This window comes from Felis catus, chromosome A3 (assembly GCF_018350175.1).
Source record: "Felis catus isolate Fca126 chromosome A3, F.catus_Fca126_mat1.0, whole genome shotgun sequence".
In the NCBI taxonomy this organism is placed as follows: Eukaryota; Metazoa; Chordata; class Mammalia; order Carnivora; family Felidae; genus Felis; species Felis catus.
Window position 1 is genome coordinate 85,734,588 of NC_058370.1, and position 23,210 is coordinate 85,757,797.

Below are 23,210 nucleotides of genomic sequence, written 5' to 3' on the forward strand. Positions count from 1 at the left end.
CATTGAGAGAACTGCAAAATGGGTTGGAAGGTGGGAAGCTTTTAGAGGATAAAGAATAAAGAACAAGGAAGAGAAAAATTGAAAATATCTGATTGGCTGGGGCCACTTAGTCAACCTTACTTGAGGTAAGAAGAAACAAGGAAATAAGTATAGAGCCCAGACAGAGTTGGTATGGCATTTGGGGATTGGCAGACTGGATATATTGTGTTTCTGGTCAAGCAGAGCATTTATAGAGACATGAGCATTATCTAAATGTTGTTTTGCTGACGTGATACCTCAGGCAGGAGTGGCACCGTCTCAGGGCTCCTTACTTTTACAATGCTGGAATAGAAGCTTACTGTATCAGAATGATAAAATGTTCTAATTTAGTTTGCTTGAAAGCAAGTTTTTATGTAAATGCGTGCTAGATTTTTTCCTAGAGCCACAGAAGAAAAATATTGAAGTCTCACAGATCATAAAATAACCCACAAAAATCAGCCAGAAATTATTACATTTAGAAAATTATATATGTATGTTTTCTGAAAGTAGAGCTGTGATAAGCCTACATTTGGGAGATGAAATTTACAAGCTGAAACATCTTTGTTTGCTTTTTAATCTTTGAAAATTTGCCTTCACAAAACAGGATAAGAATTATCCTCAAGTAAAAACAATCAGTCTCTCAAGTGAAATACTAAGTTGATTTTTTTTTCTTTTTGCTTTCTAGTTTTTCCTTCTAATTCCTTGAATGTGTGCAAGTCAGTTTCTCTTTTTGATATATTCAACTGCATGCAATACACTAAATAATCTTAGTGTATAAGACTAAATAATATTAGTCTTATAATATTATGTCAGCTACCTAAAGTTATATGGTATTGTATTGTATTTCTAAGTATTGTTGTCTGCAGCCAAAGTTTTTATCATGATAGAGCAAATATGAAAACACCAAAATGTACATATATGGGTATATGTCATTTTCAACCATTTCTATCCCATGAGTAAAACAGAAAAACCAGTATGAATCACATATTAAATGCATACTACAGTAAAAATAAAGATTCCTAAAGCCTATATAAGAGGTTGATGTTTAAAAAAAGATATAGGGGCCCCTGGGTGGCTCAGTTAAGTGTTCGCCTTTTGATTTGGGCTCAGGTCATGAGCTCATGGTTCGTGAGTTGAGGCCCTGCATCAGGCTTTAGATAGTACAGAGCCTGCTTGGGATTCTCTCTCTCTCTCCCTCTCTCTCTCTGCCCCTTCCCTACTCCTGGGCTCTCTCTTGCTCTCTCTCTCAAAATAAACACACTTTAATAAATAGATAATTTAAAAAGATAATTATTAAATTTTACTCTTTTCTAGACAACAGGCATTACTAAAATTTTGTTTGACATTCTACTTTTTTAAACCTCACAAAAAGAACTAGTTGATGTTGTTTTAAGTATCTTGCCCATTTAATCTGATTTATTCCTTTTGAGCTGTTTACTATAGTCTGTCAGAAGACTTGCTCAGTTTAATGTTTTTGATTAGGTTAAGGTACTTGTCTGAATTAGAACATTAGATACTTAATATCTAATATAACCTAATGATTGCTGCGTCTGCCTCTGACACATTCATTTCCTCTGGTGTGTAATAGGATTTAATGCAGTGCATTATTCCTGTTCTCGTTTGTTAAATTAAGCACTAACCTTACACACACACACACACACACACACACACACACACACACACACAAATGAATAGAGTCCATCTTCAGTCAGTTTAGTACAAAAATGTAAAGTCAAACTCACATACATTAACTTAGATTTACAAAACTTAAGGCAGGTATGTATTATGCAAATGAAAAAGTCGGTGCCTTGTTTTTTGGAAGCCAATGACCTACTTCTAATTTTTTAAATTATAATACCTTCTAAGAGGGATGATGTAAGGAAGTGTATTAGTTATCAACTGTAAGTGTTCTCATTGTAATGAATCTACAACATGATCTCTATAATTGAAAGAACACAGTGTTTTGCAACAAGCATAAATCATTGTTAAAAAAGTATATTTGAGGGGTGCCTGGGTGGTTCAGTCGGTTGAGCATCCGACTTCGGCTCATGTCATGATCTCACAGTTCGTGAGTTCAAGCCCCACGTCGGGGCCTGTGCTGACAGGTTGGAGCCTGGTGCCTGCTTTGGATTCTGTGTCTCTCTCTCTCTCTGCCCCTCCCCCACTCACAGTCTGTCTCTGTCCCTCAAAAACAAATAAACGTTAAAAAATAAAATAAATAAATAAAAAAAATTAAAAAAGTATATTTGATAGTAAATTCATTATCTTTTGTTATTTGCTAATCCAAATTTATAGGTATGCTCTAAAATTTCATTCTATCTCCTGTTTTTGAAAAGTGTCCCAAGTTATTGCAATATTATCTTAATTGATCATGTATGCAAACGTATGCTTCAAACCAGGAGATACTGATTTTGGGGAGTTGCTTCATAAAAATTAGGAATGTGTGTTTAGTGTAAATCCATTATTATTTTATTTGAAGCAAAATGAATAGGTTTTAATAAGGAAAAACTCAGTTGTCTGGTAGTTGAGATTTCCAGAATCAATCATGTGAGACCCGTCAATCATTTTTAGTTAATAATCAAAGTTGATAGTGTGTTATCCACTTTTATAGGATCTGCACACAGAGGGAGTAACCTGTTATTGTTTGTGATGCTTGCAGTTCGTTAGTCATGTGTAAGAATATAATCTTAGGAGAAAGTATCTTAGACTAAATACACTGCTTAGCTGTGCAGTGTTACATAAGACATGGCTGTACTTTTTTTTAAACTTCATTTAAAAGTAGCAGTAACCACATCAATTATATTTATATAGCCTTGAAAAAATGTACTGGAATGTCTTCTGTGACTTTGTTTTTCTTGGTCCTTTATTTGAATATGCATCTATTTTCATAATAAGTTTGATTACCTTTGTTATGTTTAGTGTTAATTGCACATATATAAGAATTTCAGAGTTCTTTTGGCATAATAGTAAATTGTAATGATATTCAATTAACAAATTGGCTACTTTTATTATCTCATGCTGGTTACTCTCTTTTTTTATTTAATGAAGACTGTATTTGGTAACTCTTTTTTTTTTTCCCTAAATGTTGAGACTTAGATATTTGGTAACATAGGATTCATGTTTTTGCTTTAGGTTTTAAAATAGATGGTGGCTTTCAAAAATGCAAGATAAATTATTTTGTAATGAAAACAAAAATAATAGTGTGATCACTTATTTATTGAGCAAATATTGAGCATCCGATGTACTAGTCACTATTGTAGAAGATGATGTAAAATAGTGCTTCAGGTTCATTTAAAACTTTTGGTATTAAGTTACCAAATCTTTGGAAGTAAACAAAAATAAACAGTATTATTCTGTTTTTGTTACTGTTGCCTAGTTAATCTTTAGGTATTGCATACGCTGGAGAGATAATGGGTTTTTAAGTCGGCAGACTTAGGTTGTAGATGGTTATGCTAACTCTGTGGCATAACTTTGCATGTCATTTGATTTTCCTGGGCTTCAACTCCTCATGAAAACATGGAAAACACAGAGGTTGGATCATTTGTATTCTGGGGTCCTGCACTCAGTAGTGGGGTTATCCAGAACACAGAGCAATTTATTCATACTCATAAAGCCAGACCAGTTATATTCCTGGCTGCTCTTTCTTAACCTTCTTTGCTGTCTCTTCTTTTCCCTACCTGTAATTATCACAGGGCCACAGGGCTCGGTTCTCTGATTGTAGCCCTTCTGTGTTCTGTTCTTACTCCTGAGAAGATCTAATTCAATTTAATGACACCAGACTCACACTTTGGTAGTTCAAACTTATTACATCTGAAACAGAACTGTTGATTTTTATCATTAGTAAACAACTCTTCCCCAAGTGTTCACCTGTGTAAATGACTTCACCATTCACACAGTATTTAGGCCTGAAACCTAAAAGCAGCCTTCATGCTTCTCTTTTCTTCACATGACTCATTCAGTCCATCAGTGGTTTTTGCCATTTCATCCTTGAAAACATATTAAGACCGTGACCATTTCTTACTTCCCCTACCTCTACTATTTGAGTCATACCCACCATCATCTCTTACCTGAACTACTGCAGTAGCTTCTTAACAGATACCCCTGTTTCTCCTCCTGACCTCCAGTAGTTCATTTTCCAAGCAACCAGAGTAATGCTCTAAAATTAGGTCCTGTCATGTTTTCTTACTCAAAATCTCCCAATACTTTCCCGCAAAACTCTTTATCGTAGCTTACAAGCCCTTCTCTGACTTCATTTCCTGCTGTTTTCTTTCTCACCCATTCTCTTTGAGCTACACAAATCTGTGTGTTTTTCCAGATATCCTAGCTTGTTTCCTACCTCAGGGCCTTAGCAAATTTACAGGTATTTTCTATTTCCTCTTCCTAGAGTGTTCTTCCTTCCGATATGTATCAAATACCAGTATCATAAAAAGCAAAAATTTTTTTGAAAATGTGTATTTTAAAATATAACAGCTCCTGAAGCCCAGTGTGGTTATGGGTCTATAGTTTTAGGTGTAGAAATTAAAGATTACCATTAATAATTAATGATAATGAAAAAAAACCAACTCAGAGCCTCAGGATTTTGAGGCCTGCTAAGTTACAGAAAATGCCATTTGTGAAAAAGATGGATATAAATCTTTTATGAATGAACTCTAAGTATTTCCATTCATTATTAGGAAGAAGTCCTAGTGGAACTTGGCATTATTCTTGAAAGTTATTTCAGATGCTCAATATGTCCCCATGGAGCTGCACAGAATTGCCACTTAGCCTCAACCCAGGGTTGTATGAAAAAGACATTCTGCTTTGTTATGAAATGACTGATTTTTGAAAATGAGATATGCATAGGTAAGTGTTAGAAAATATTATATAAATGTGAAAAGTATGGGGAAAATATTCAATCATAATAATATGTATTATTGAAAGCCAAATCAGGTATTTAGTATTAATTGGCAATTACTTTTACTAATACATAGAGTTTCCAAACATTGTTGGCTATCTAAAAGCAAAAGTAATTTCTATTTCTTGTTTTTAATTTTTTAAAAATGTTTATTTTAGAGAGAAAGAGAGAGAGAGAGAGAGAGAGAGAGAGAGAGAGAGAGAGAGAGAATGAGTGGGGGAGGGGCAGAGGGAGGGAGACAGAGGATCCAAAGCAGTCTTTGCACTGATAGCAGTGGGCTCAGTGTGGGGCTTGAACTCACAAACTGTGAGATCATGACCTGAGCCAGAAAGTCAGGTCGAATAGTCACCCAGGCGCCCCATTAATTTCTATTTCTATAAAAATAGCTGACACCTGGAATATGCTTAATAGCCTACAAGTGTTTATACATATATATACATATTTAACCCTTGGAATAAACCCGTGTGAGGTAAGCAGTATTATCCCTGCTTTACAGATGAGTAAATGATGGCTTGGTCTATAGGACTTGTCCTGAATCACACAACCAGTAAAAGGTATAGTTCAAATTCAGAATCAGCTCTTTTGATCCTGAAACCTGAACCCCTTTCATAGCAATGCCAGTGATCCAGCGTTTAACAAGCCAGGTCAGAACAGGTCCAAGACACATGGCATCCATTTCTTAAGCATTTGTGACTCTGTGTTCCTGTGGTCCTTGCACAGTTGATTGACCAGAGCTAAGTGTCTTATGCTGAGCAGTCGGTATCTCAGGAAACTGATTACAGTGGAGTCTGCTTAATATGATTGTTAGATTTTCATTGTTTCCTGGGGAAGTAATATGAGTTGTTAATGGCAGGAAATTCTAATACATTGTAGGCTTAGGTTTGTACAAAAAGGTTCAGTGAGTACTTGGATTGTTAACTTTGTGTGAATGTAAAACAGTTTCAGCACATCGACACTGTTTCCAACCTAATAGAATAGGCATTCTCTGGGATCTTTCCAGTAGAAAAACTGCCTTTCACAACTGAGGTCTGAAAACATCAGGACCCATCGATTAGGATTTATTTAAAAAAAAGTTAAGTATGAACATGAACTGAAAAAACTTATCAGTTTAGAAATTGCTAGAAACTGCTTTTTGTATTCCAACCAATTAGAATTTTAAACTTCAATTTGTGTTGCAAATGATTCTTTCACATTTTTTTCAACAATTATTGTCTTAAAATAATTTTCAAGTTTATTTATTTTGAGAGAGAGAGCTTACCCGTGCATGCGCATCAGTGGGGGAGGGGCAGAGAGAAAGAGGAAGAGAGAGAGAATCCCATGTAGGCTCTGCATCTTAAGTGAGTGAAGAGCCCGAACGGGGCTCAAGCCATGAACCGTGAGATCATAATCACAGCCAAAATCAACAGTCGGACACTCAACTGACTGAGCCACCCTGGCACCCCTCAACAATTATTTTCTTAAGAAATAATAGTAAAGCTAGCAAAAACAAGTTTCTTTTTTTCTTATAAAATAGAAAAATATAAAATATTCCATCATTTTGGGAACTCATGTAAAACTTAATTAAAAAACTTTTTTCAAAGAAAAGAGTTGATTATATTCTAGTATTCTAGTAGATAAATTTGTTAAGATTACCGTTGAATGTCACCTTGTAAAAAGTGCTATGAAAGGTATTAAAAGGTATAAGAAAAACTCTGTGGCTTCCAGTGACTGATTTGATGGATGATAGAGATAAAACACACACATGCACACACACATTTGTGTTGACAATTTAGATGACAACATAAGAAATTATGTAGTGAGTACCAAACAGTAGATATAGACGACGTATTCTAGGGCTGTGTCCCAGTGATTATCGGCATTGCCTTTCTGAGGGAGGTGATTTTAACTTAGGCAATGTATACTTAGAATATTCTTGGCAAAAAGGCTGGGAGCAAGTATCTATCAATGGCAAAGAATCAAAAACTACTTTCCCAGAGTAGAAATGAAGGAAGGTTGAGCTGCAGATAAAGGTTGGGACTGGGATTATGGGGCACTTTGAAGAAGAAGATAATTTAAGAGTTTAACATTCAGAATACTTATCTTTTTAACATTTAAATTGCTACATAAACAAAACATGTCTAAAATTTGTTTTTATTTTGAGTATGTACTTTTGCATGTGATATACTATCTTTTCTTTCTCGGCTCATTTTCCTCCTGAAGTGTGTCTATTCTGAGAGTTATATTTATCATCAACGAAGAAAATATACGTGGAAATATATCCTAAAGTTCCTAAACAGGAAACTTTTGAACTTATCACAGAGGATAGTTTTTCTTTGTTTTCAGGATAGAGTTTGGCCTCTAAATGTGGAAGAGTACCAAATCAACTAGTTGCTTCTGGCCTCCATTGCAGTCTTACACGTGTCTTAAAATAGCAAGTTCTGTGAGAGGGTGGAAACTATTATCAGAGCCTCAAAGAAACATTTCTCTCTCTAAGGCAGATGAAAACCTGTCCATGGAGCTGAAAATCTTTTTTTTGTTTTCTGAGTACAAAGTTTCATAATACATTTTTCTGCTCTTTTTGGAATATATAAGTATTAAACTTTTTTTTTTTTTTTTTTTTTTTTTTAGAAATCTTTCATTCTGAAATGGTTTGCCTAGGTAGTATGTAAGGTTAGATTATATAGATGGGGTATATGAGTGCAATTATGGATGTGTTTCAGGATAATAGAGAAGACAGGGGGCGCCTGAGTGGTTCAGGGGATTGAGTGTCCAACTCTTGATTTTGGCTCAGGTCGTGATCTCATGGTTTATGGGATCGAGCCCTGCATTGGGCTCCATGCTGATGGCGCAGAGCCTGCTTGGGGTTCTCTCTCTCTCCCTCTCTCTGCCCCTCCCCTGCTTATGCGCTCACTCTCTCTCTCTCAAAATAAATAAAATAAACTTAAATAAAAAAGATAATAGAGAAGGGGAACCACCTTCTGCAAACTTGAGGTTGAATCACTACCTGCTCCCCACCCGCATCTGCCTTTTAAAAATGTTGTTTTCACTTTCAGTCTATCTGGCATTGACAACTGTTATCAGCAGTCTTTTAACTGGTATTTGGTGCGTAAACTGTACTTGAGTCTCTGTTAAGTCCTTGGTTTCATTTCTGTACTTTTTTTATTTGAGTGTAATTGACACACAATGTTACATTAGTTTCAGGTATACAGCCTAGTGATTCAACAAGTTTATATATGCTGACCACAGTGTAGTTGCCATCACTCTTACAGTATCATTGACTATATTCCTTATTTTGTGCCATTTATTCACATGACTTGTTCATTCTATAACTGGAAGCTCTCCTTCACCCATTTTTGTCCATCCCCCAGTTCCCTCCCCTCTGGTAACTGTCAGTTTGTTCCTGGTGTTTATAGGTCTGATTCTGATTTTGTTTGTTTATTCATTTGGTTTTTTTTTTTTTTTATTCCACGTGAGAGTGAAATCATATAGTATTTGTCTTTCTCTGTCTTATTTCACTTAGCATAATACCCTCTAGGGCCATACATGTTATTTATTGCAAATGGCACAATTTCATCCATTTTTATGGCTGTGTAATATTCTGGGGTGTGTGTGTGTGTGTGTGTGTGTGTGTGTGTGTGTGTATACATATATACATATATATATATGTATACACAAACATATATATATATATACATACACACACACGTGTGTATATATATATATATATATATATATATATATATATATATGTATGTATATATACACACACACACATCTTCCTTATCCATTTGTCTATGATGGACTCTTAGGTTGCTTCCATATCTTGGCTATTGTAAAGAATGCTGCAGTAAACATATGGTGCATATATCCTTTGGAATTAGTGTTTTTCTTTCTTTGGGTAAATACCCAGTAGTGGAATTATTGGATCATATGGTATTTCTACTTTTAATTTTTTGAGGAACCTCCATACCGTTTTGGAAGAGGCTCTGGTGGCAAACAATTAAGACTGTATTTAACTTTTTAATTTTTCTTTTCTTAATTATTAAAGGCAAAATGGGAAAAGACAGGACTGCTTAAGACCTGAAAAAAAAATACATTTTAAAAAGGAGAGGAGTTCTTGGGTGGCTCAGTTGGTTGTGTCTGACTCTTGGTTTCGGCTTGGGTTATGATCTTACAGTTTTGTGGGTTCAAGCCCTGTGTCAATCTCTGCACTGAAGGCATGGAGCCTGCTTGGGATTCACGGTCTCCTCTGTCTCTCTGCCCCTCCCCTACTCGCACTGTCTCTCTCAAAATAAATAAATAAACTTTTAAAAAATTTTTTAAAAAAAGAAAAAGTTTTAAATCTCAAAAGACCGTAAATAGTAACAACAACAACAACAACAACAACAACAACAACAACAACAACAACGGAGCATCTGTGTAGAGGGTTAACATTTGAAGAATCTTGATGAAGGTATATGAAATTTCAGGGTACTAATCTTGCTACTTTTTAGTATGTTTGATATTTTTTTTCAAAACAAAAAGCTACCAGTGTGTTTAATTTTAACACACACACACACACACACACACACAGAGTTTTTAAAAGGTTACCCAAAATAATCTCAGATGACCAATGGTCTTTTTCTAGATTATTGATGAAGAATAATTTTGGTATTAATGTCCCTCATGTGTCTGTTCTTCCTCCCCTGACTTGTCCAGCATTAATTGAATTTTAATTCAGGCTGAATTAAACACATCAGTAAGGAAAGGTCTTCCCACAAATCATCACAGCAGCTTTGTTCATTTGCACTTCTCTTTGCCGCATTTAAGTTGTCCAGTTTATTTCTTTCAACTTTGAAGTTTCTTTTCCATTAAAAGGTCACATTTGGGTTAATTATCCCAAATACACAATCTTTTGTAGAATCTTTTTTCCACTTTTCAAAACTGTTGAGTTATGGCTCTAATTAACTGTGTGGTTGCAATCTTATACTGTATTAAATGCTATCCTAAAAAGAAGAGAGATATTAGCAATAAGCAATGTCACTGACACTTGACACAGAGACTGACATACAATTAGTGCCCCATGACTATTTCTGGAACCAGTGATGGATGTGTCAATGGCTAACATTAATTACTTACAACTTATTGCGTCCTTAGACTAAGGACTTGCTCCGTATTCTTCATGAATTCTCACAACAGCTTCGTATGAGCGGTGCACCTCAGCACATACCTATTGTCAGTGTCCCCCAGCTCTCCCATATTAGCCCACCATAGAGAGGTACTCATCAAGCTGATAATGATGGACCAGTTACTGCTTTGGATTTTGTGCTGCTTGGGCAGTTTATTAGCTAACTGCTATTTTATTCACGTTTAGCTAATAAAATAATAGAAGAGATCATGAGTATGTATAATAAAAAATAGATATCCAAACAGTAGTTTCCGTTTGACTTTGGAATATGTCATATGAATTTCTCAATGCAAATTAACTTTTCTGTATCCTCATAACAACTGGCAATCTTTAGAGATATGACTTAAGTGCTTTGGTCTTTGGATTCAAGAAGAGCCTTAGAAGTATCCTCTTAGACATTACATGCATACACACATAGACACACATATTTGATACTTTGTGTTCTATGTTTTATACACTACATTATATTTTTATATATGGTATATGGCATTGACATTTTAGAAATACAGTATTGCATTTTGGGAATATGATATGTTGTATTTTATTTGCCTTATACTGTTTTTCTCTAGTAAGTCTTGAGGTAAAAATTTTGGTTCACCAGGATATCTTTGCATCTGCCCAGCAGATATTTCCCCAGAAATATGCCCAGCATGTAGTAGGCACTTAATAAATGTAATTAAAAAGCAGATGCTTCATACAACATAGTGACTATAGTTAACAACAATAACAAAAAAGCAAATGCTTTTCAATAAGACACTTATCGGGACCTAATTTTTATTTGTAGGTTAGTGTTCTAGTTTAATTTAAATAGTCTTTACTAATATTTAGTGATTGGAAAACTCTTATATTTGCCTTTTTTTTTTTTAGGAAGAATCCCCAGCACAAGATAGAATATAGACATAGTACACATCCAGGTAAGTAATTTTACTTGAGTAAACTCAAAATGAAACTGTCAAATGATTCTCTTGTTGAACCTAGATGTAGTTTCCACTTACGTGAATTTTTTTTATCTCTGCCTCCATGAATTTGCTGATTTTAATGATTTTTCTTAGATGAAAAATAGTGATAAATTTTTTATGTAGCAGAGGTTTTCTACAATCACTGCATAACAATGTATATGTATCCTTGTATCTGTTTTGATTCTTTTGTTTGCCAGTACCTGAAAACATGATCTCAAACTAGCCTAAATGGTAATGAGAACTTACTGACTTCTTTAAGTGAAAAATCCAGAAGTAGAGATGGATTTAGATAAGATTTACTGCTTTGACTCATTAGTAATGTCAATATTGTCACCCAATATCCTTTCATCATTCTGTCTTGAGAGGCATCATTATTATCCTAAGACTGGCTCCTGTCCCAGCGAAGGAACTATGTGCATCCTTATTCAGCACCCATGTTTATATGTAAGGAGAGAGAGAGGATGAATAACTTTAGCTCTCACTGTTCCTATGAAGAATCAGCAAATTCGCTTTTTTTACTGGTTTAGATCACATCCTTACTCTTGGACCAATCACTATGACCACTGATTAGTTTGTACCATCCCTGGAACCAAGATAGGGTCACTGCAGGGATCCCCAACAGAAACTAAAGTTTTGGAAGAAGGAGAGGGAAGGAGGACAGATACCAGAGAAGCAATGATCAAGTGTCCTTCAGTCCTAGGTACAGCAGTTCTATTTTACCTTCTCTTTCCCCTGCTTCCAAACTCTAATATTTTTTTACCTTTAACAGATTCTGGCTTCTTCATATCATTTATATAGTGCAGAGGCCAATTCAGCATACAGTATTTCTGCCCACAGAGTGAGAGAATAAAATGCATACTATACAGGCTGTGACCCCATGCACTTGTGTGTGCGTAAACATAACCACCTTGTAACCAAGTGATGAAAATAATGAATTTCACCATAAGAGAATTCCACTTGAAATTTCTCATTGAAACACACTTTCATGCTTTAGTACTCCAGACACAAATAACTCATTTTATCTGAGCTAATAGGGTATAGAGGTTATATGTTACACTTTTTTTTTTTTTTTACTGGGGCTATATCTAGTGATATAGCATGTATGGTGGTTAAATGAACTTTCCTTCCAGGAGTCATGTAATGTATAGCAATTGGAGCTATATTTCACTGACAGAGTTTAACAACTGTCCCATGAAAAGGCATTTGACACATCTGTATTTTTATAGAAATAGGAAACATTTTCCTAAAAGTTATCAAAATGCATCAGATGGCATAGTTAAAAATATCTGAATTTTCTTTGAAAAGTCTCTTTGAATTATTATTAGAGAATCTTCTGAAGGAAGACATATTTTTGCAACAGCTATAAGAAAAACTTTTCATTGGAAAGACAGTTTTCTTAAAAAGTATAGATAGTTTTATTTTTAATCTACTTTCAAGGGTTGTTACATGGCAATGTAGTCAGAACATTCTTCCTGTTCTAAAACTTACAAATTAGGTTGTCTGGAGTATTTCAAATATTAAATTGAATGTTGGGGGGTCTCATTGTATTTCTTAACTTAGAGATATTTAACACTGAATTCTAACATCCTTGTTTTTCTCATCTCCCAAATCCTTAAAGTTTAACATCGCCCAAGTTCTTAATCATGTTTGTATACCTAATTTGTTGTACACTTACTTATTCATTTATTATGTCTTCCAAGTGAGCAGAGTTACAGAGATCCATGAGAACCAGTTCTGGCTCTATATGCTTGTGATGAGATGGTCTAAAATCTCCAAGGAAAGGGCAGGAGCACTTTCATCAGGGCAGACCATGATGTGGGAATTTATGCTAAGTTGTTCTTGAAATTGGCCTTGGTTGTATTTAAATCATCTTTGTCTCTTAACTTTGTGGTTGGTAGGTATAAGACATCCCAGTCAAAGTAAATAATAGATCAATCAAGGACATCTAGGTAGAAATGGTAAGTTGTGTGTGGAGTTAGTAAGTGGATCAGTTTAACTAACGTGGAGAGTTTCTGTAGTTACTGTGGATGATAATGAAAAGATATATCAAAGCCAGATTATAGAAGCTCTTGAAAGCTAGACCAAAGGTGTGGGTGCATTGGCAAATAATGGTGAGGCAGTATTTTATCCAAATCAAGCTTCTGACAATGAACAGTCTGAATTAGAGTGGGAGAAGTCTTCTGGGTGTTAATTAGGCAATTGAATAAAGGGCCAGAACTAGAGTGGCCACCATGAGAATGGAAAAATAGAATTGGATACAAGTGAGAGTTTGAAGGAAAAATCAGATGTGCCAACTAATTGGTTATGGTGTGGGGGCTGGAATGACATAAAGGAAATAATGATGACTCAGAATTATGATACAGTTTATCAGGTGACTGGGGATGACATTTACATATCGTAGAGGTCAGGAGGAAGAACCAGGTAGTTTTGTTTTGCTTTTTGTTTTTGTTTTGTTTTTTTTGAGAGAGAAAGAAAGAAGGGAAGAGGGAGAGAGAAAGAGAACATCAAACAATCGTGAGGTCATGACCTGAGCTGAAATCAAGAGTCGGACACTTAACCCACTGAGCCACCCAGGCACCCCGTCTCCTTTTTTTAAAGTTTAAGCATGTTGAATTTGAGGTGGGGGTATCATAACTACACAATAAGACAATAAAATTTAATATAGTACCACTATTAAAATAACTGCGTTGAACTCTTACTAGTTAACTTCTGATTTGTAGCACTCCTAGAACATTTCTGTCTGCAGAGTTCTTCCACACACGTAACAATTTATGTAGTGCATTTTGTTTTCTGTAGGTTTGATGCTACCATGTGTTAAACTTCTTACATATCTAATTGGCTTAAAATTTCACTAACTTTCCATGCTTTTTTAGAGTGCTGGGGTTTTGGCACAAGGTATTGAATGCAAGAGTAATCAGTGCCAGGAAAATTTTATTTTATACTTTCTTAGCTAACTTACCTGTTGAGATATTTAAAAGAAATTATCATTAGCATTTTGTCATCTGATTATTGAAGTCATTCTGGCTTTTATCATTATGTGATATGCATTATTCCGTGCTGTCAGTACCATTCGTGCCTGGAATTTTAGAATTTTCTACTGATAATACTTCTCTAGTTCTGCCACTGTATGCGCACATTTGCTTATATATGCTTTTTCCCCCAGAGGTAGAACCCAAAAGCTCTAAAAGCTATTGTGAAAATTAATGGAATTTAAATGAGATTATATAAACTGCTGCTTAGTGTGGGGAAAGCTGAGAGATTTGGGGATATGAAAAAGGCTAGTGCAATGGTATTTAAAAAAAGAAATTCGTATATAATAAAGTAGATCAGAATGGTAAAGGAAAATAAAATCTGAAGAATTATTGATGTTAAGCTGTAAATCTGCTCTGAGGCATCTGGCATCTTAGATCCTAACACCCGAAATCTGTGTGCAAAAATCAGCAGTTTGGAACAATCTTTTCTTTCTGTAAAACCAGCATTTCTTCCAACATGTATTTGACACTGTACTCTTCACTAGCTCTTCAGACTTATGTTCTTGGGGTAAGAGTTGACAATGAAATTTTAAACTGTAAAAGAAAGATTAGATACAAATTTAGGAATTGTCATTCTGATATCACACATTCCTCTGCATAAATAGAAAAGTCAGAAATTGCTGTAGCCTAATTCCAACCAGTTAATACCATGTTGTTTTAAACGGTGTTAAGAGTTTGTTTCTTCCCTAACGGTGGTTATTTTCCATCATGGAAGTCTGATGTTACCCATCAATTTTTAAAAATAAGTGGCAGCCTATGCCTATTTCTCTTGTGCTGCTTCGTGCAGTCAAGCTGTCAGTCCATTCCTACATTTCATATTACTCACTGATCTGTAGAGAAAATGAAGATTTCTACTTTGGCCTTAAAATTAGAACTTCAGTTTTAAAATCAGAATTCAGAAAGGATTTTTGAAGTAATTTAATCAACATCCATTGACTCACAGATAAAAACATAAATTCCATTAAGCCATTAAGTTAAATGACTTGTTCATTTTTTATGGGCTTGTTGATGACCCAGATCTTTGGACTTCTACCCTCCCATCTGTCTAGCCTCTTTCTCTTACCATGGTGCTTTTTAAAGAGACTTTTTGTTGAATGAAGGGGATGGCCTATCACATAAAAACAGAAAACTAGCAGCAAGAAGCTTTAAGTGAAGGTAGAGGAAAAAATGACTTCTGAGTTCGCCTTGATTTGGAAGAAACAACCTCACTTCTTTTTTTTTTTTTTTTTTTAATATTTATTTGTTTTGGAGAGAGAGACAGAGCGTGAGTAGGGAGGGACAGAGAGAGCCAGAGACACAGAATCCGAAGCAGGCTCCAGGCTCTGAGCTGTCAGCACAGAGCCCGACGCGGAGCTCGAACCACAAGCCATGAGATGAGATCATAACCTGAGCTGAAGTCGGACGCTTAACTGACTGAGCCACCCAGGAACCCCTAAACAAGCTCACGTCTGATTTCTCAGACACACTCAAGAATTATATTTCAAATCAGGTAGTTGTAATACAAGAAAATGCTACATATAGGCACTTATTTTTTCAAAAATGGCATTATGCTATTTAATTCTGTGGAAATTTAACTACAAAAAATAACACTACAAAAAATTATGTTTTGTTGTAAACAGTTAAACAGCTACTGCTGTATCTCCTGTTAGTTTAGTTTAGTTTAGCATGTTAATAAGCTTTTCACCAACCACGGCATTCTCTGGACAATACTGGAGTCTTGGCTTGGGATCTTCTGTGATGGGATTCCTCATCGAATGTTGCCTGGTTCTCCAGTCAACAAGCTTCCTTGTATGAGAAGCTTTCTTTGAAATTTCTGTATAGCAAACAGTGCTACTAGCAAGGTTTATGTGAACGTGACTACTTGCATCACTTTAAATCCAGATATCCAGATACTATACTGTGTTTCAGCTTGCCCAGTTAGAGAATACATGCATGGGATTTTTTTCCCGCCTTGATTTCAGTGTTCTTCATATCCCTTTTGTATAAAAACTTGCTAATTGTGTGGTAAAGATAGGCATTTTATTCCTAGGTTAGGTGGTAGCCATGTTTAGTTAAGAACCGGGCTTCTTGAGATTATGTCCATGATTCAGGAAATCATATAATAATTCACATCAATAGGTGTGCTGATTCAGAGCATTTTCCAAATAAGTAAAGTTTCACTATCTGCATGGACCAGTTACATCAAAAGGCAGAAACTGTACGTTTTCTAAAAACACCTTCAGCAATAAAAAAAAAAAAGTAGGTGCCCATCTAGATGGCATTTACACTGTAGAATATTTATTTTTATTTATTTTTTAGATGTCTATTTATTTTGAGAGAAAGGGAGAGAGAGCATGTGTGCAAGTGGAGGGGGTGGTGAGGCAGAGAGGGGAGAGATAGAGAACCCTAAGCGGGCTCTGAGCTGTCAGTATGGAGCCTGATGCAGGGCTGTCTCACAAACCATGAGATCATGACCGGAGCTGAAATCAAGAGTCATACACTTAACCAACTGAGCCACCCAGGTGCCCCTACACTATGGAATATTTAAAGTCATGCATTAATTGGCTAAGGAGGGTCCATTATAATTGATTCCAGAAAGATAATCACATGTCAGCATTTAAAACCCTGTTAAGAAGTATGGACATGACACTACTAACAAAGGACATAGAGCTGGATTCTAGAGCTGACTTTGACTCTTCTCTTCAGGTGCTTTTCCTTAAAGCACAAAATACCTGTTCATGTGAAGTAAAATGGATGAAATTTGACTACCAGCTACTTGGAGTTCTGTTATAGATTTTTTTTTTTTTTTTTAGATTCTGAACTTCCTGTTAAAAGAATATGAGTGTAATGTTTATGTAAATGACAATTTGATAGATGTAAACAATTTTTTGAGGAAATAAATAATATGGCCTATTGCTCAAGAAATGAGCCTACCCAATAAGTTGCTAAAGATTTCCAGGGTTCATTGAAGCTTAAAGCCCCTTCAATTAGCAGGATTTAAATAAAAGTCTTTATTGTAATTCATTGTATAGACAGGTTAGTGATAAAAGTGTAGGTTATAATATGAAGGATTTCTGTAAAACTAAAGGTGTTCAGCAGTTGATTTGTTCATTCACATATTCAACAAATACACATATTAAGTGTCTTCTATATGTTAGGCACTGTTACAAGAGCTGAGGATACAATAGAGGCAAAGTCTTGCTCTTGTAGAATTTTACAAAGGTGGGCACTGTACATGTAAACAACTATATGATGTCACGTAGTGATAACTGCTAAGAAGAAAAGTTATGTAAGAGGACAGACAGAATGACAAGGGTGTGTGTGGTGGGAGGCAGGTGCCATTTTGGGTAGGATGGTAAACAGACTCTGAAAGTTTGATATTAGAGCAGAGACTTGGAGGAGAGAGTAAGAGAGGTGATTATCTCAGGGAAGAGCATGCTAGTCAAGGGGAAGAGTGACTCCAAAAGCCCTGGAGATGATCCTGCTTGTACTGTTCAAGGAGTAGTAGAGAAAGGGTAGAACTCAAACAAAGCGAGTAAGTGAAGAGTGGCAGATGAGATCAGAAAAGCTAGCTGTGGGCCAGTTGTGTAGGGTCTTAAGGCCAGGACCTATACACTTGATCTTAGCCAAAAGGCCAAGAAGCAATAGAGGCCAGGACCTATAAGTAAGGACTTTGGTTTTAATTCAGAGTGAGATAGAAAGCTATTGGAAGGTTTTCTGGCTCCTCTGTGGAGAATAGACAAGGGTGGATGCCAGAAACCAGTTGGGTGAACATTGGAACTGGTTGAAAAAAGAAGATGATGGTATGGGGACCAGAGTATGGAGTAGATGTAGTGAGAAGTGGCAGATAGATTTTGATGGCAGAGTCAATAGGATCTCTTGACATATTGGATATTGGGTTTTCAGTGGGGGATATTCAAGGATGACTCAAGATTTCTTGGAGAAGGTCAAGGTTGGAGAAGTCATATACTAAGACTGATAAGAGAAAGGATTTGGGTGAACCACCTCAAGAGTTGTGTTCTGGGAATATGTTTTGGATGCCTGTTAGTTATGCAAGTAGAGAGAGTATATAGGCAGTGAGATAAAGGAGCCTGGAATTCAGGTGTTGGTCAGGGCTTAGCATATACATTTGGGAATTTAGGATATAAGACTGGAGTATGTTAGAGAAGAGGAATAGCCAATAAAGCAGGAGGAGAACTTGAAGTTGTTTCAGCTTTATGTATGTTTCTCTTATAAATCTTCAGGGTAATTTCTGAATCTGAAAGGAAATGCTTTGCTGAGATGTCACTAGTTATGTATATGAAATACTTCCAAAGCAGAATGGCCAAGAAGAGTATTGATGTTCTTCCCTCCTCCCTCCCTCCTTTTGCCATCTGCAAACTGCCCTCTAAATGTTTTTTAAATGTTTTCTATCATAAAAGTTATATGGGGAGTTGAGATTAGCTAGATGTAAAACATGCCCTCAGGATGCTTACAGGGGATAAGAAATGTATACAAATAAATACAGTGCTACATTTCCCTTAAGGGACTGGTGTGCTTCTTATGCTAATGAGCACTGTGCAAATCATTATGTAGCCTTTTTAGCCTTGGCTACCAAGAAACTTAGGGAGAAACCTGATGCTCAGTTTATAATAATTATGTTAAAAATGAAGGTTGACATGTTTACATTCTGGTTTTTGTGTTCTTAGTTTCTACTTTCATTTGTATTTTTATGACCTCATTAATATAAGCTGGCTCAAATCCTCTCTGGAAATGAATAGCGATATTAAGAAAAATGTAAATGTCCGGACTATGGAAGTTAAGAGGACAGATAAATTACCTTACTTTTTTGTGTTTTTTGTGTTTTTTAACTGTCTATCGCATGTGAACATTTTAGGAAGAGGTGAAGTAAAGCATATACAGAAGTACAAACAATAATATTTTTAACTCCTCCATTTGGTGTTCACGCAGGGATTGTCCTCTGCCATTCATAGATTTCCAGAGAGAATCTTCCTACTTGTTTCTTAAATGCTCCACATCATCCTAGGGAGCTTATCTTAAAATAAACCTGTTGCTTTCAATGAAAATAAAAAAGTGGGATGAGGGAAGAAATGGATTTCGAGATGGAAAAATTCTATTATAATTCTGGTATTATTTAGAAACCTATAAATTCTAATGGTGTTACCATAGTCATCCTGATATTTTCAGCAATCCCAGTCACTGAAGCATGAACTGGAAGATCTATAAAACTAAACTTTACAAAATGTGTAGACTCATATTTTCTCATTTGATCACAGATTGTGCCAGCTTTACTGTGATAACAGTCCCCAAATTTCAGCGCCTCACAACAATAAATAGGTGTATTTCTCCTTCGTGTGTCCCATGTGTGTTCTCATCCTGGAAGCCGAGCTAAAGGATCAGCCTGTATCTAGCATGAGGGAGACTGTGGCAGAGGGAAAATGGCTGCAGCAGAAACTACAGAAAGGCTCTTAAAGCTTCTCCTTGGAAGTGACACACACCATTTCCACCTACTTTTCTTTGGCCAAGTCTGATGTCAGTGGGGTGGTTAAATATAATCATATGACAGGGATGGACAGTAAATAACTGGGACAAAAATACATTCTACCGCCCCAGAGGGTAGGAGAGCATAAATATGATTATGATATTATTATTTTATTTACTTATTTATTTTGAGAGAGAGAGAGAGAGTAGGGGAAAGGCAGAGAGAAGGAGAGAGAATCCAGGTAGGCTTGTGCTGTCAGCATGGAGCCCAGTGCAAGGTTCGAACTCACGAACCATAAGATCATGACCTGAGCTGAAATCAAGAGTCAGACACGTAACCAACTGAGTCAACCAGGCACGCTTGATTATATTATTAAGGAACCATTATTAGGAATCTCACAGGACATTTAAAATTTTTTTAATTTATTTTTTAGTTTTTTAATGTTTATTGAGAGAGAGAGACAGAGTGCAAGTGGGGAAGGGGCAGAGAAAGAGGGAGACATAGAATCTGAAGCAGCCTCCAGGCTCTGAGCTGTCATCACAGAGCCCAAGGTGGAGCTTGAACCCACGAACTGTGAGATCATGACCTGAGCCAAAGTCGGACACTCAACTGACTGAGCCACCCAGGTGCCCTCACAGGACATTTTAGTTTCAGGATCCTCTTAGTAGGAAGAGTTAGAATTAAACAAATGTTTTTTAAAAAGTTAGAATTCTAGCAAAGAATAATTTTAGCCCTCTTTCTAGAAATTTGTGGTGGTTAGCGATGTCTTAAGTAACAATACTTCTTGTCAGAGAAAGACATTTTATAGTTAGAAAACTCTACTCTCAGGTTTGAGTGGTGATTGATCTGTTGTGTACCGAAAAAAAATTTTTTTTTTTTCAGTGAGGAGCATATCAGATGAAGATAGTGATAATGTTGGGCAATCCAATGAGTATGACCTCAATGACCGTTTTCTAGATGATGAGGAAGAAGAATATGAGCCAACAGATGAAGATTCTGACTGGGAACCAGGGCAGGAAGACCAAGAGAAGGAAGACATGGAAGAGCTTTTGAAAGAAGCAAAAAAATTTATGAAAAGGAAAAAGTAACTTTTTTTCTGTGCTAATATATGGCTCATATTGTTCTTTCTGGAAAAAATTCAGGAACTAAGGAGGCACTTAAGCGATAATTGTTTTCCTTCTTTTTATAGTTATGACTTTATTATTGACTCTTTGCAAATGAAACATTGATAGGCCAACCTTCATGCAGTGGATGGAATTTGTTTTGTTGCCTTGCTTTTTCTATCCTATTTAAAGCATCTGGAAATAGGAAGCAGAGAGTTAAAGAGAAACAATTGATGTTTTTTTCATTTACTTTGTGTGTTGGTAATAAAAAGTAAAAGCCATAGGTTGCACAAAGTTTGGCCTTGTTTCTTTTTTCCAAAGATTCTATCTTTATAGAATACTAGGCAAATTACATCATGGGTGGGAAAGCATGCCTCTTTCATTGCTATTGCAGTAATTCTTCAAGCAGAACCAGGCTTTAAAAAGTGACAGCCATCATATAATGGCTGTTATTTTTTCTAGTACCCTGGATATGAGCTTTACAATTTCATTTGCTACTTTTATGCTTTGAAACTTGGGGAAATTAGTACCAAATGGATACTGAAAATAGATTCAACTAGACTATCAAAATGTTCACCATGCAGGGAATGTTATTTTGTCCCCCGTATCTGTAATTTACTGTATGTCTGAACTTGAAAGTAGAAAAACCCAAAGGATTTGACAGTTTTGGGTTTTTTTTCAAACCTGAAGTCCTGCCTGATTATTTTAACTCTCAATGTTCTTTCATTACATTAAAAGATATAGAAATGATTTTTAACCATAATTTTCTCAAATAACGTTAGTTCTTTTTTCTCAGATGAAAGCAGCAAGTTGTCTGCTAGTGTTCAAGATTCTGGCCTTTTATTTCAAGAAGAACCCCTTTATTCTCCAGTTTTATGAAGTATATCTCTGTTCTCAAACAACTTTAAGCCCTGTAGTACTCTTCATTTTAGGTGGCTTAGAATTTTTGAAATACAGTTTAGAATCTTTAATAGCAGTTGGGTATCCGAACACGGCAGTAGGCATAGTATTGAAATCATAAATCACTAGACCAAAAGTATCCTTGTTAAATACTAATATTTTCTATTCTAAAAGAACCTAGAAATTTATATCTTAAAAAAGCAAGACAGATTTATAATTGTTCTTAGTGTTTTTGAATGTCTTTCCAAGTTAATTATGTAATATTAAAATTAATTTAAGCTGACCAGGACAAGATAAATGTTTCTTTAGGCTATTATTACCTATTATTCTGACTTTGCCTTTGTTATTTAATAACTCATTTTTCCCGTCTAATGTCTCTTTAGTCTCGGGAGCTTGACAGATCTGTGAAAAAAAACTTTTGACTTACTCTCATCCCTGCATTGACTCAATCCTTAAAGTGTTTTTTAATCCACTCATAGATAAATCCCAAAGGAATTGAGAACGTGTTCACATAAAAACTTGTACGCAGTGTCCACAGAGGCATTATTTATAATGGTCAAAAAATGGAAACACTTAAATGCTCATCAGCTAATGAATGGATGAACAAAATGTGGCATATCTCTATAGTGGAATATTTTTTGGCTATGAAAAAGAACTGAAGGATTAATAAATGCTATAACATACCTGAAAATGTTGTGCTAATTGAAAGAAGCCAGACAAAAAAGGCCACATATCATATGAACTCGTTTGTATGAAATACCCCAAACAGGCAAATCCATGGAAAGTAGATGAGTGGTTGCCAGGGGCTGGAGGAGGTGGGGACAGAGGGTGACTGCTAATGGGTACAGGGTCTCTTTATGGTTGTTAAAAATGTTCTAAAGTTCGTGTTGATGGTTGCACGATTCTATAAATATACTAAAACCCACCAAATTGTACACTCTCAAAGGTGGATTTTATGGTATGGGGTTTATGTATTTCAATAAAGCTGCTATAAAAAGAGAATATAAGAGGTGACACTAGTCTTTCAGAAAGAAGAAAGCATTAATGTCAGAATGTGTTCTTGGCAATAGTGTAGTAGCTCATGGTAGCTGTTTTTTAAGGATAATTTGATGTGGCTTACCTACTCATCCTGAAGACACTATTGAGTATAACATCTCTCTCTCTCTGTCTATCTATAACTCAGTTGACTAGAGTGTAGTGTAAATTTGACACTCGCAATTGGATTATATTTAAATTTGTGATTTACAAAATAGAGGGAAAACTGATGACATTAGCTTGTCAGTGGGCTCAGGAGCAAGAGCAATGTTAACAAAAACTTGGTTCTTTAAAAGTAATTGCTGTCCCAGGGCTCCTGGGTGGCTCAGTCGGTTAAGCGTCGGACTTTGGCTCAGGTCATGATCTCGCGGTTCGTGAGTTCGAGCCCTGTGTTAGGCTCTGTGCTGACAGCTCGGAGCCTGGAACCTGCTTTGGATTCTGTGTCTCCCTTTCTTACCATCCCTCTCCTGTTTGTGCTCTGTCTCTATCTTTTGCAAAAATAAATAAACATTAAAAAATTTTAAATAAATAAATAAATAAATAAATAAATAAATAATTGCTGTCCCAAACAGTGTGTATAGGAGCTAACCCTCTCTATCATGTGGGTTCACAGAATTTAAACTATATCTGTGTCTCACATTATACATTTCTCACCAACGTGC

General features: G+C 35.8%; 1 protein-coding gene across 2 annotated transcripts in view; it reads left to right on the forward strand.

Moving 5' to 3' along the window:
- APLF (aprataxin and PNKP like factor) overlaps positions 1-20,907 on the forward strand; it is an 83,912-nt gene extending 63,005 nt beyond the window's left edge. The window contains exons 9-10 of one of the 2 annotated variants that reach the window (XM_019827312.3): positions 10,926-10,972; positions 20,468-20,907. In XM_019827312.3, coding sequence (XP_019682871.2) covers positions 10,926-10,972; positions 20,468-20,598 — 178 coding nt within the window. In that variant the 3' untranslated portion in view covers positions 20,599-20,907. Of the gene's footprint in view, positions 1-10,925; positions 10,973-20,392 lie in introns of both variants that reach the window. The other variant, XM_011281125.4, reaches the window with a different exon arrangement.
- Positions 20,908-23,210: the final 2,303 nt, after the last annotated feature.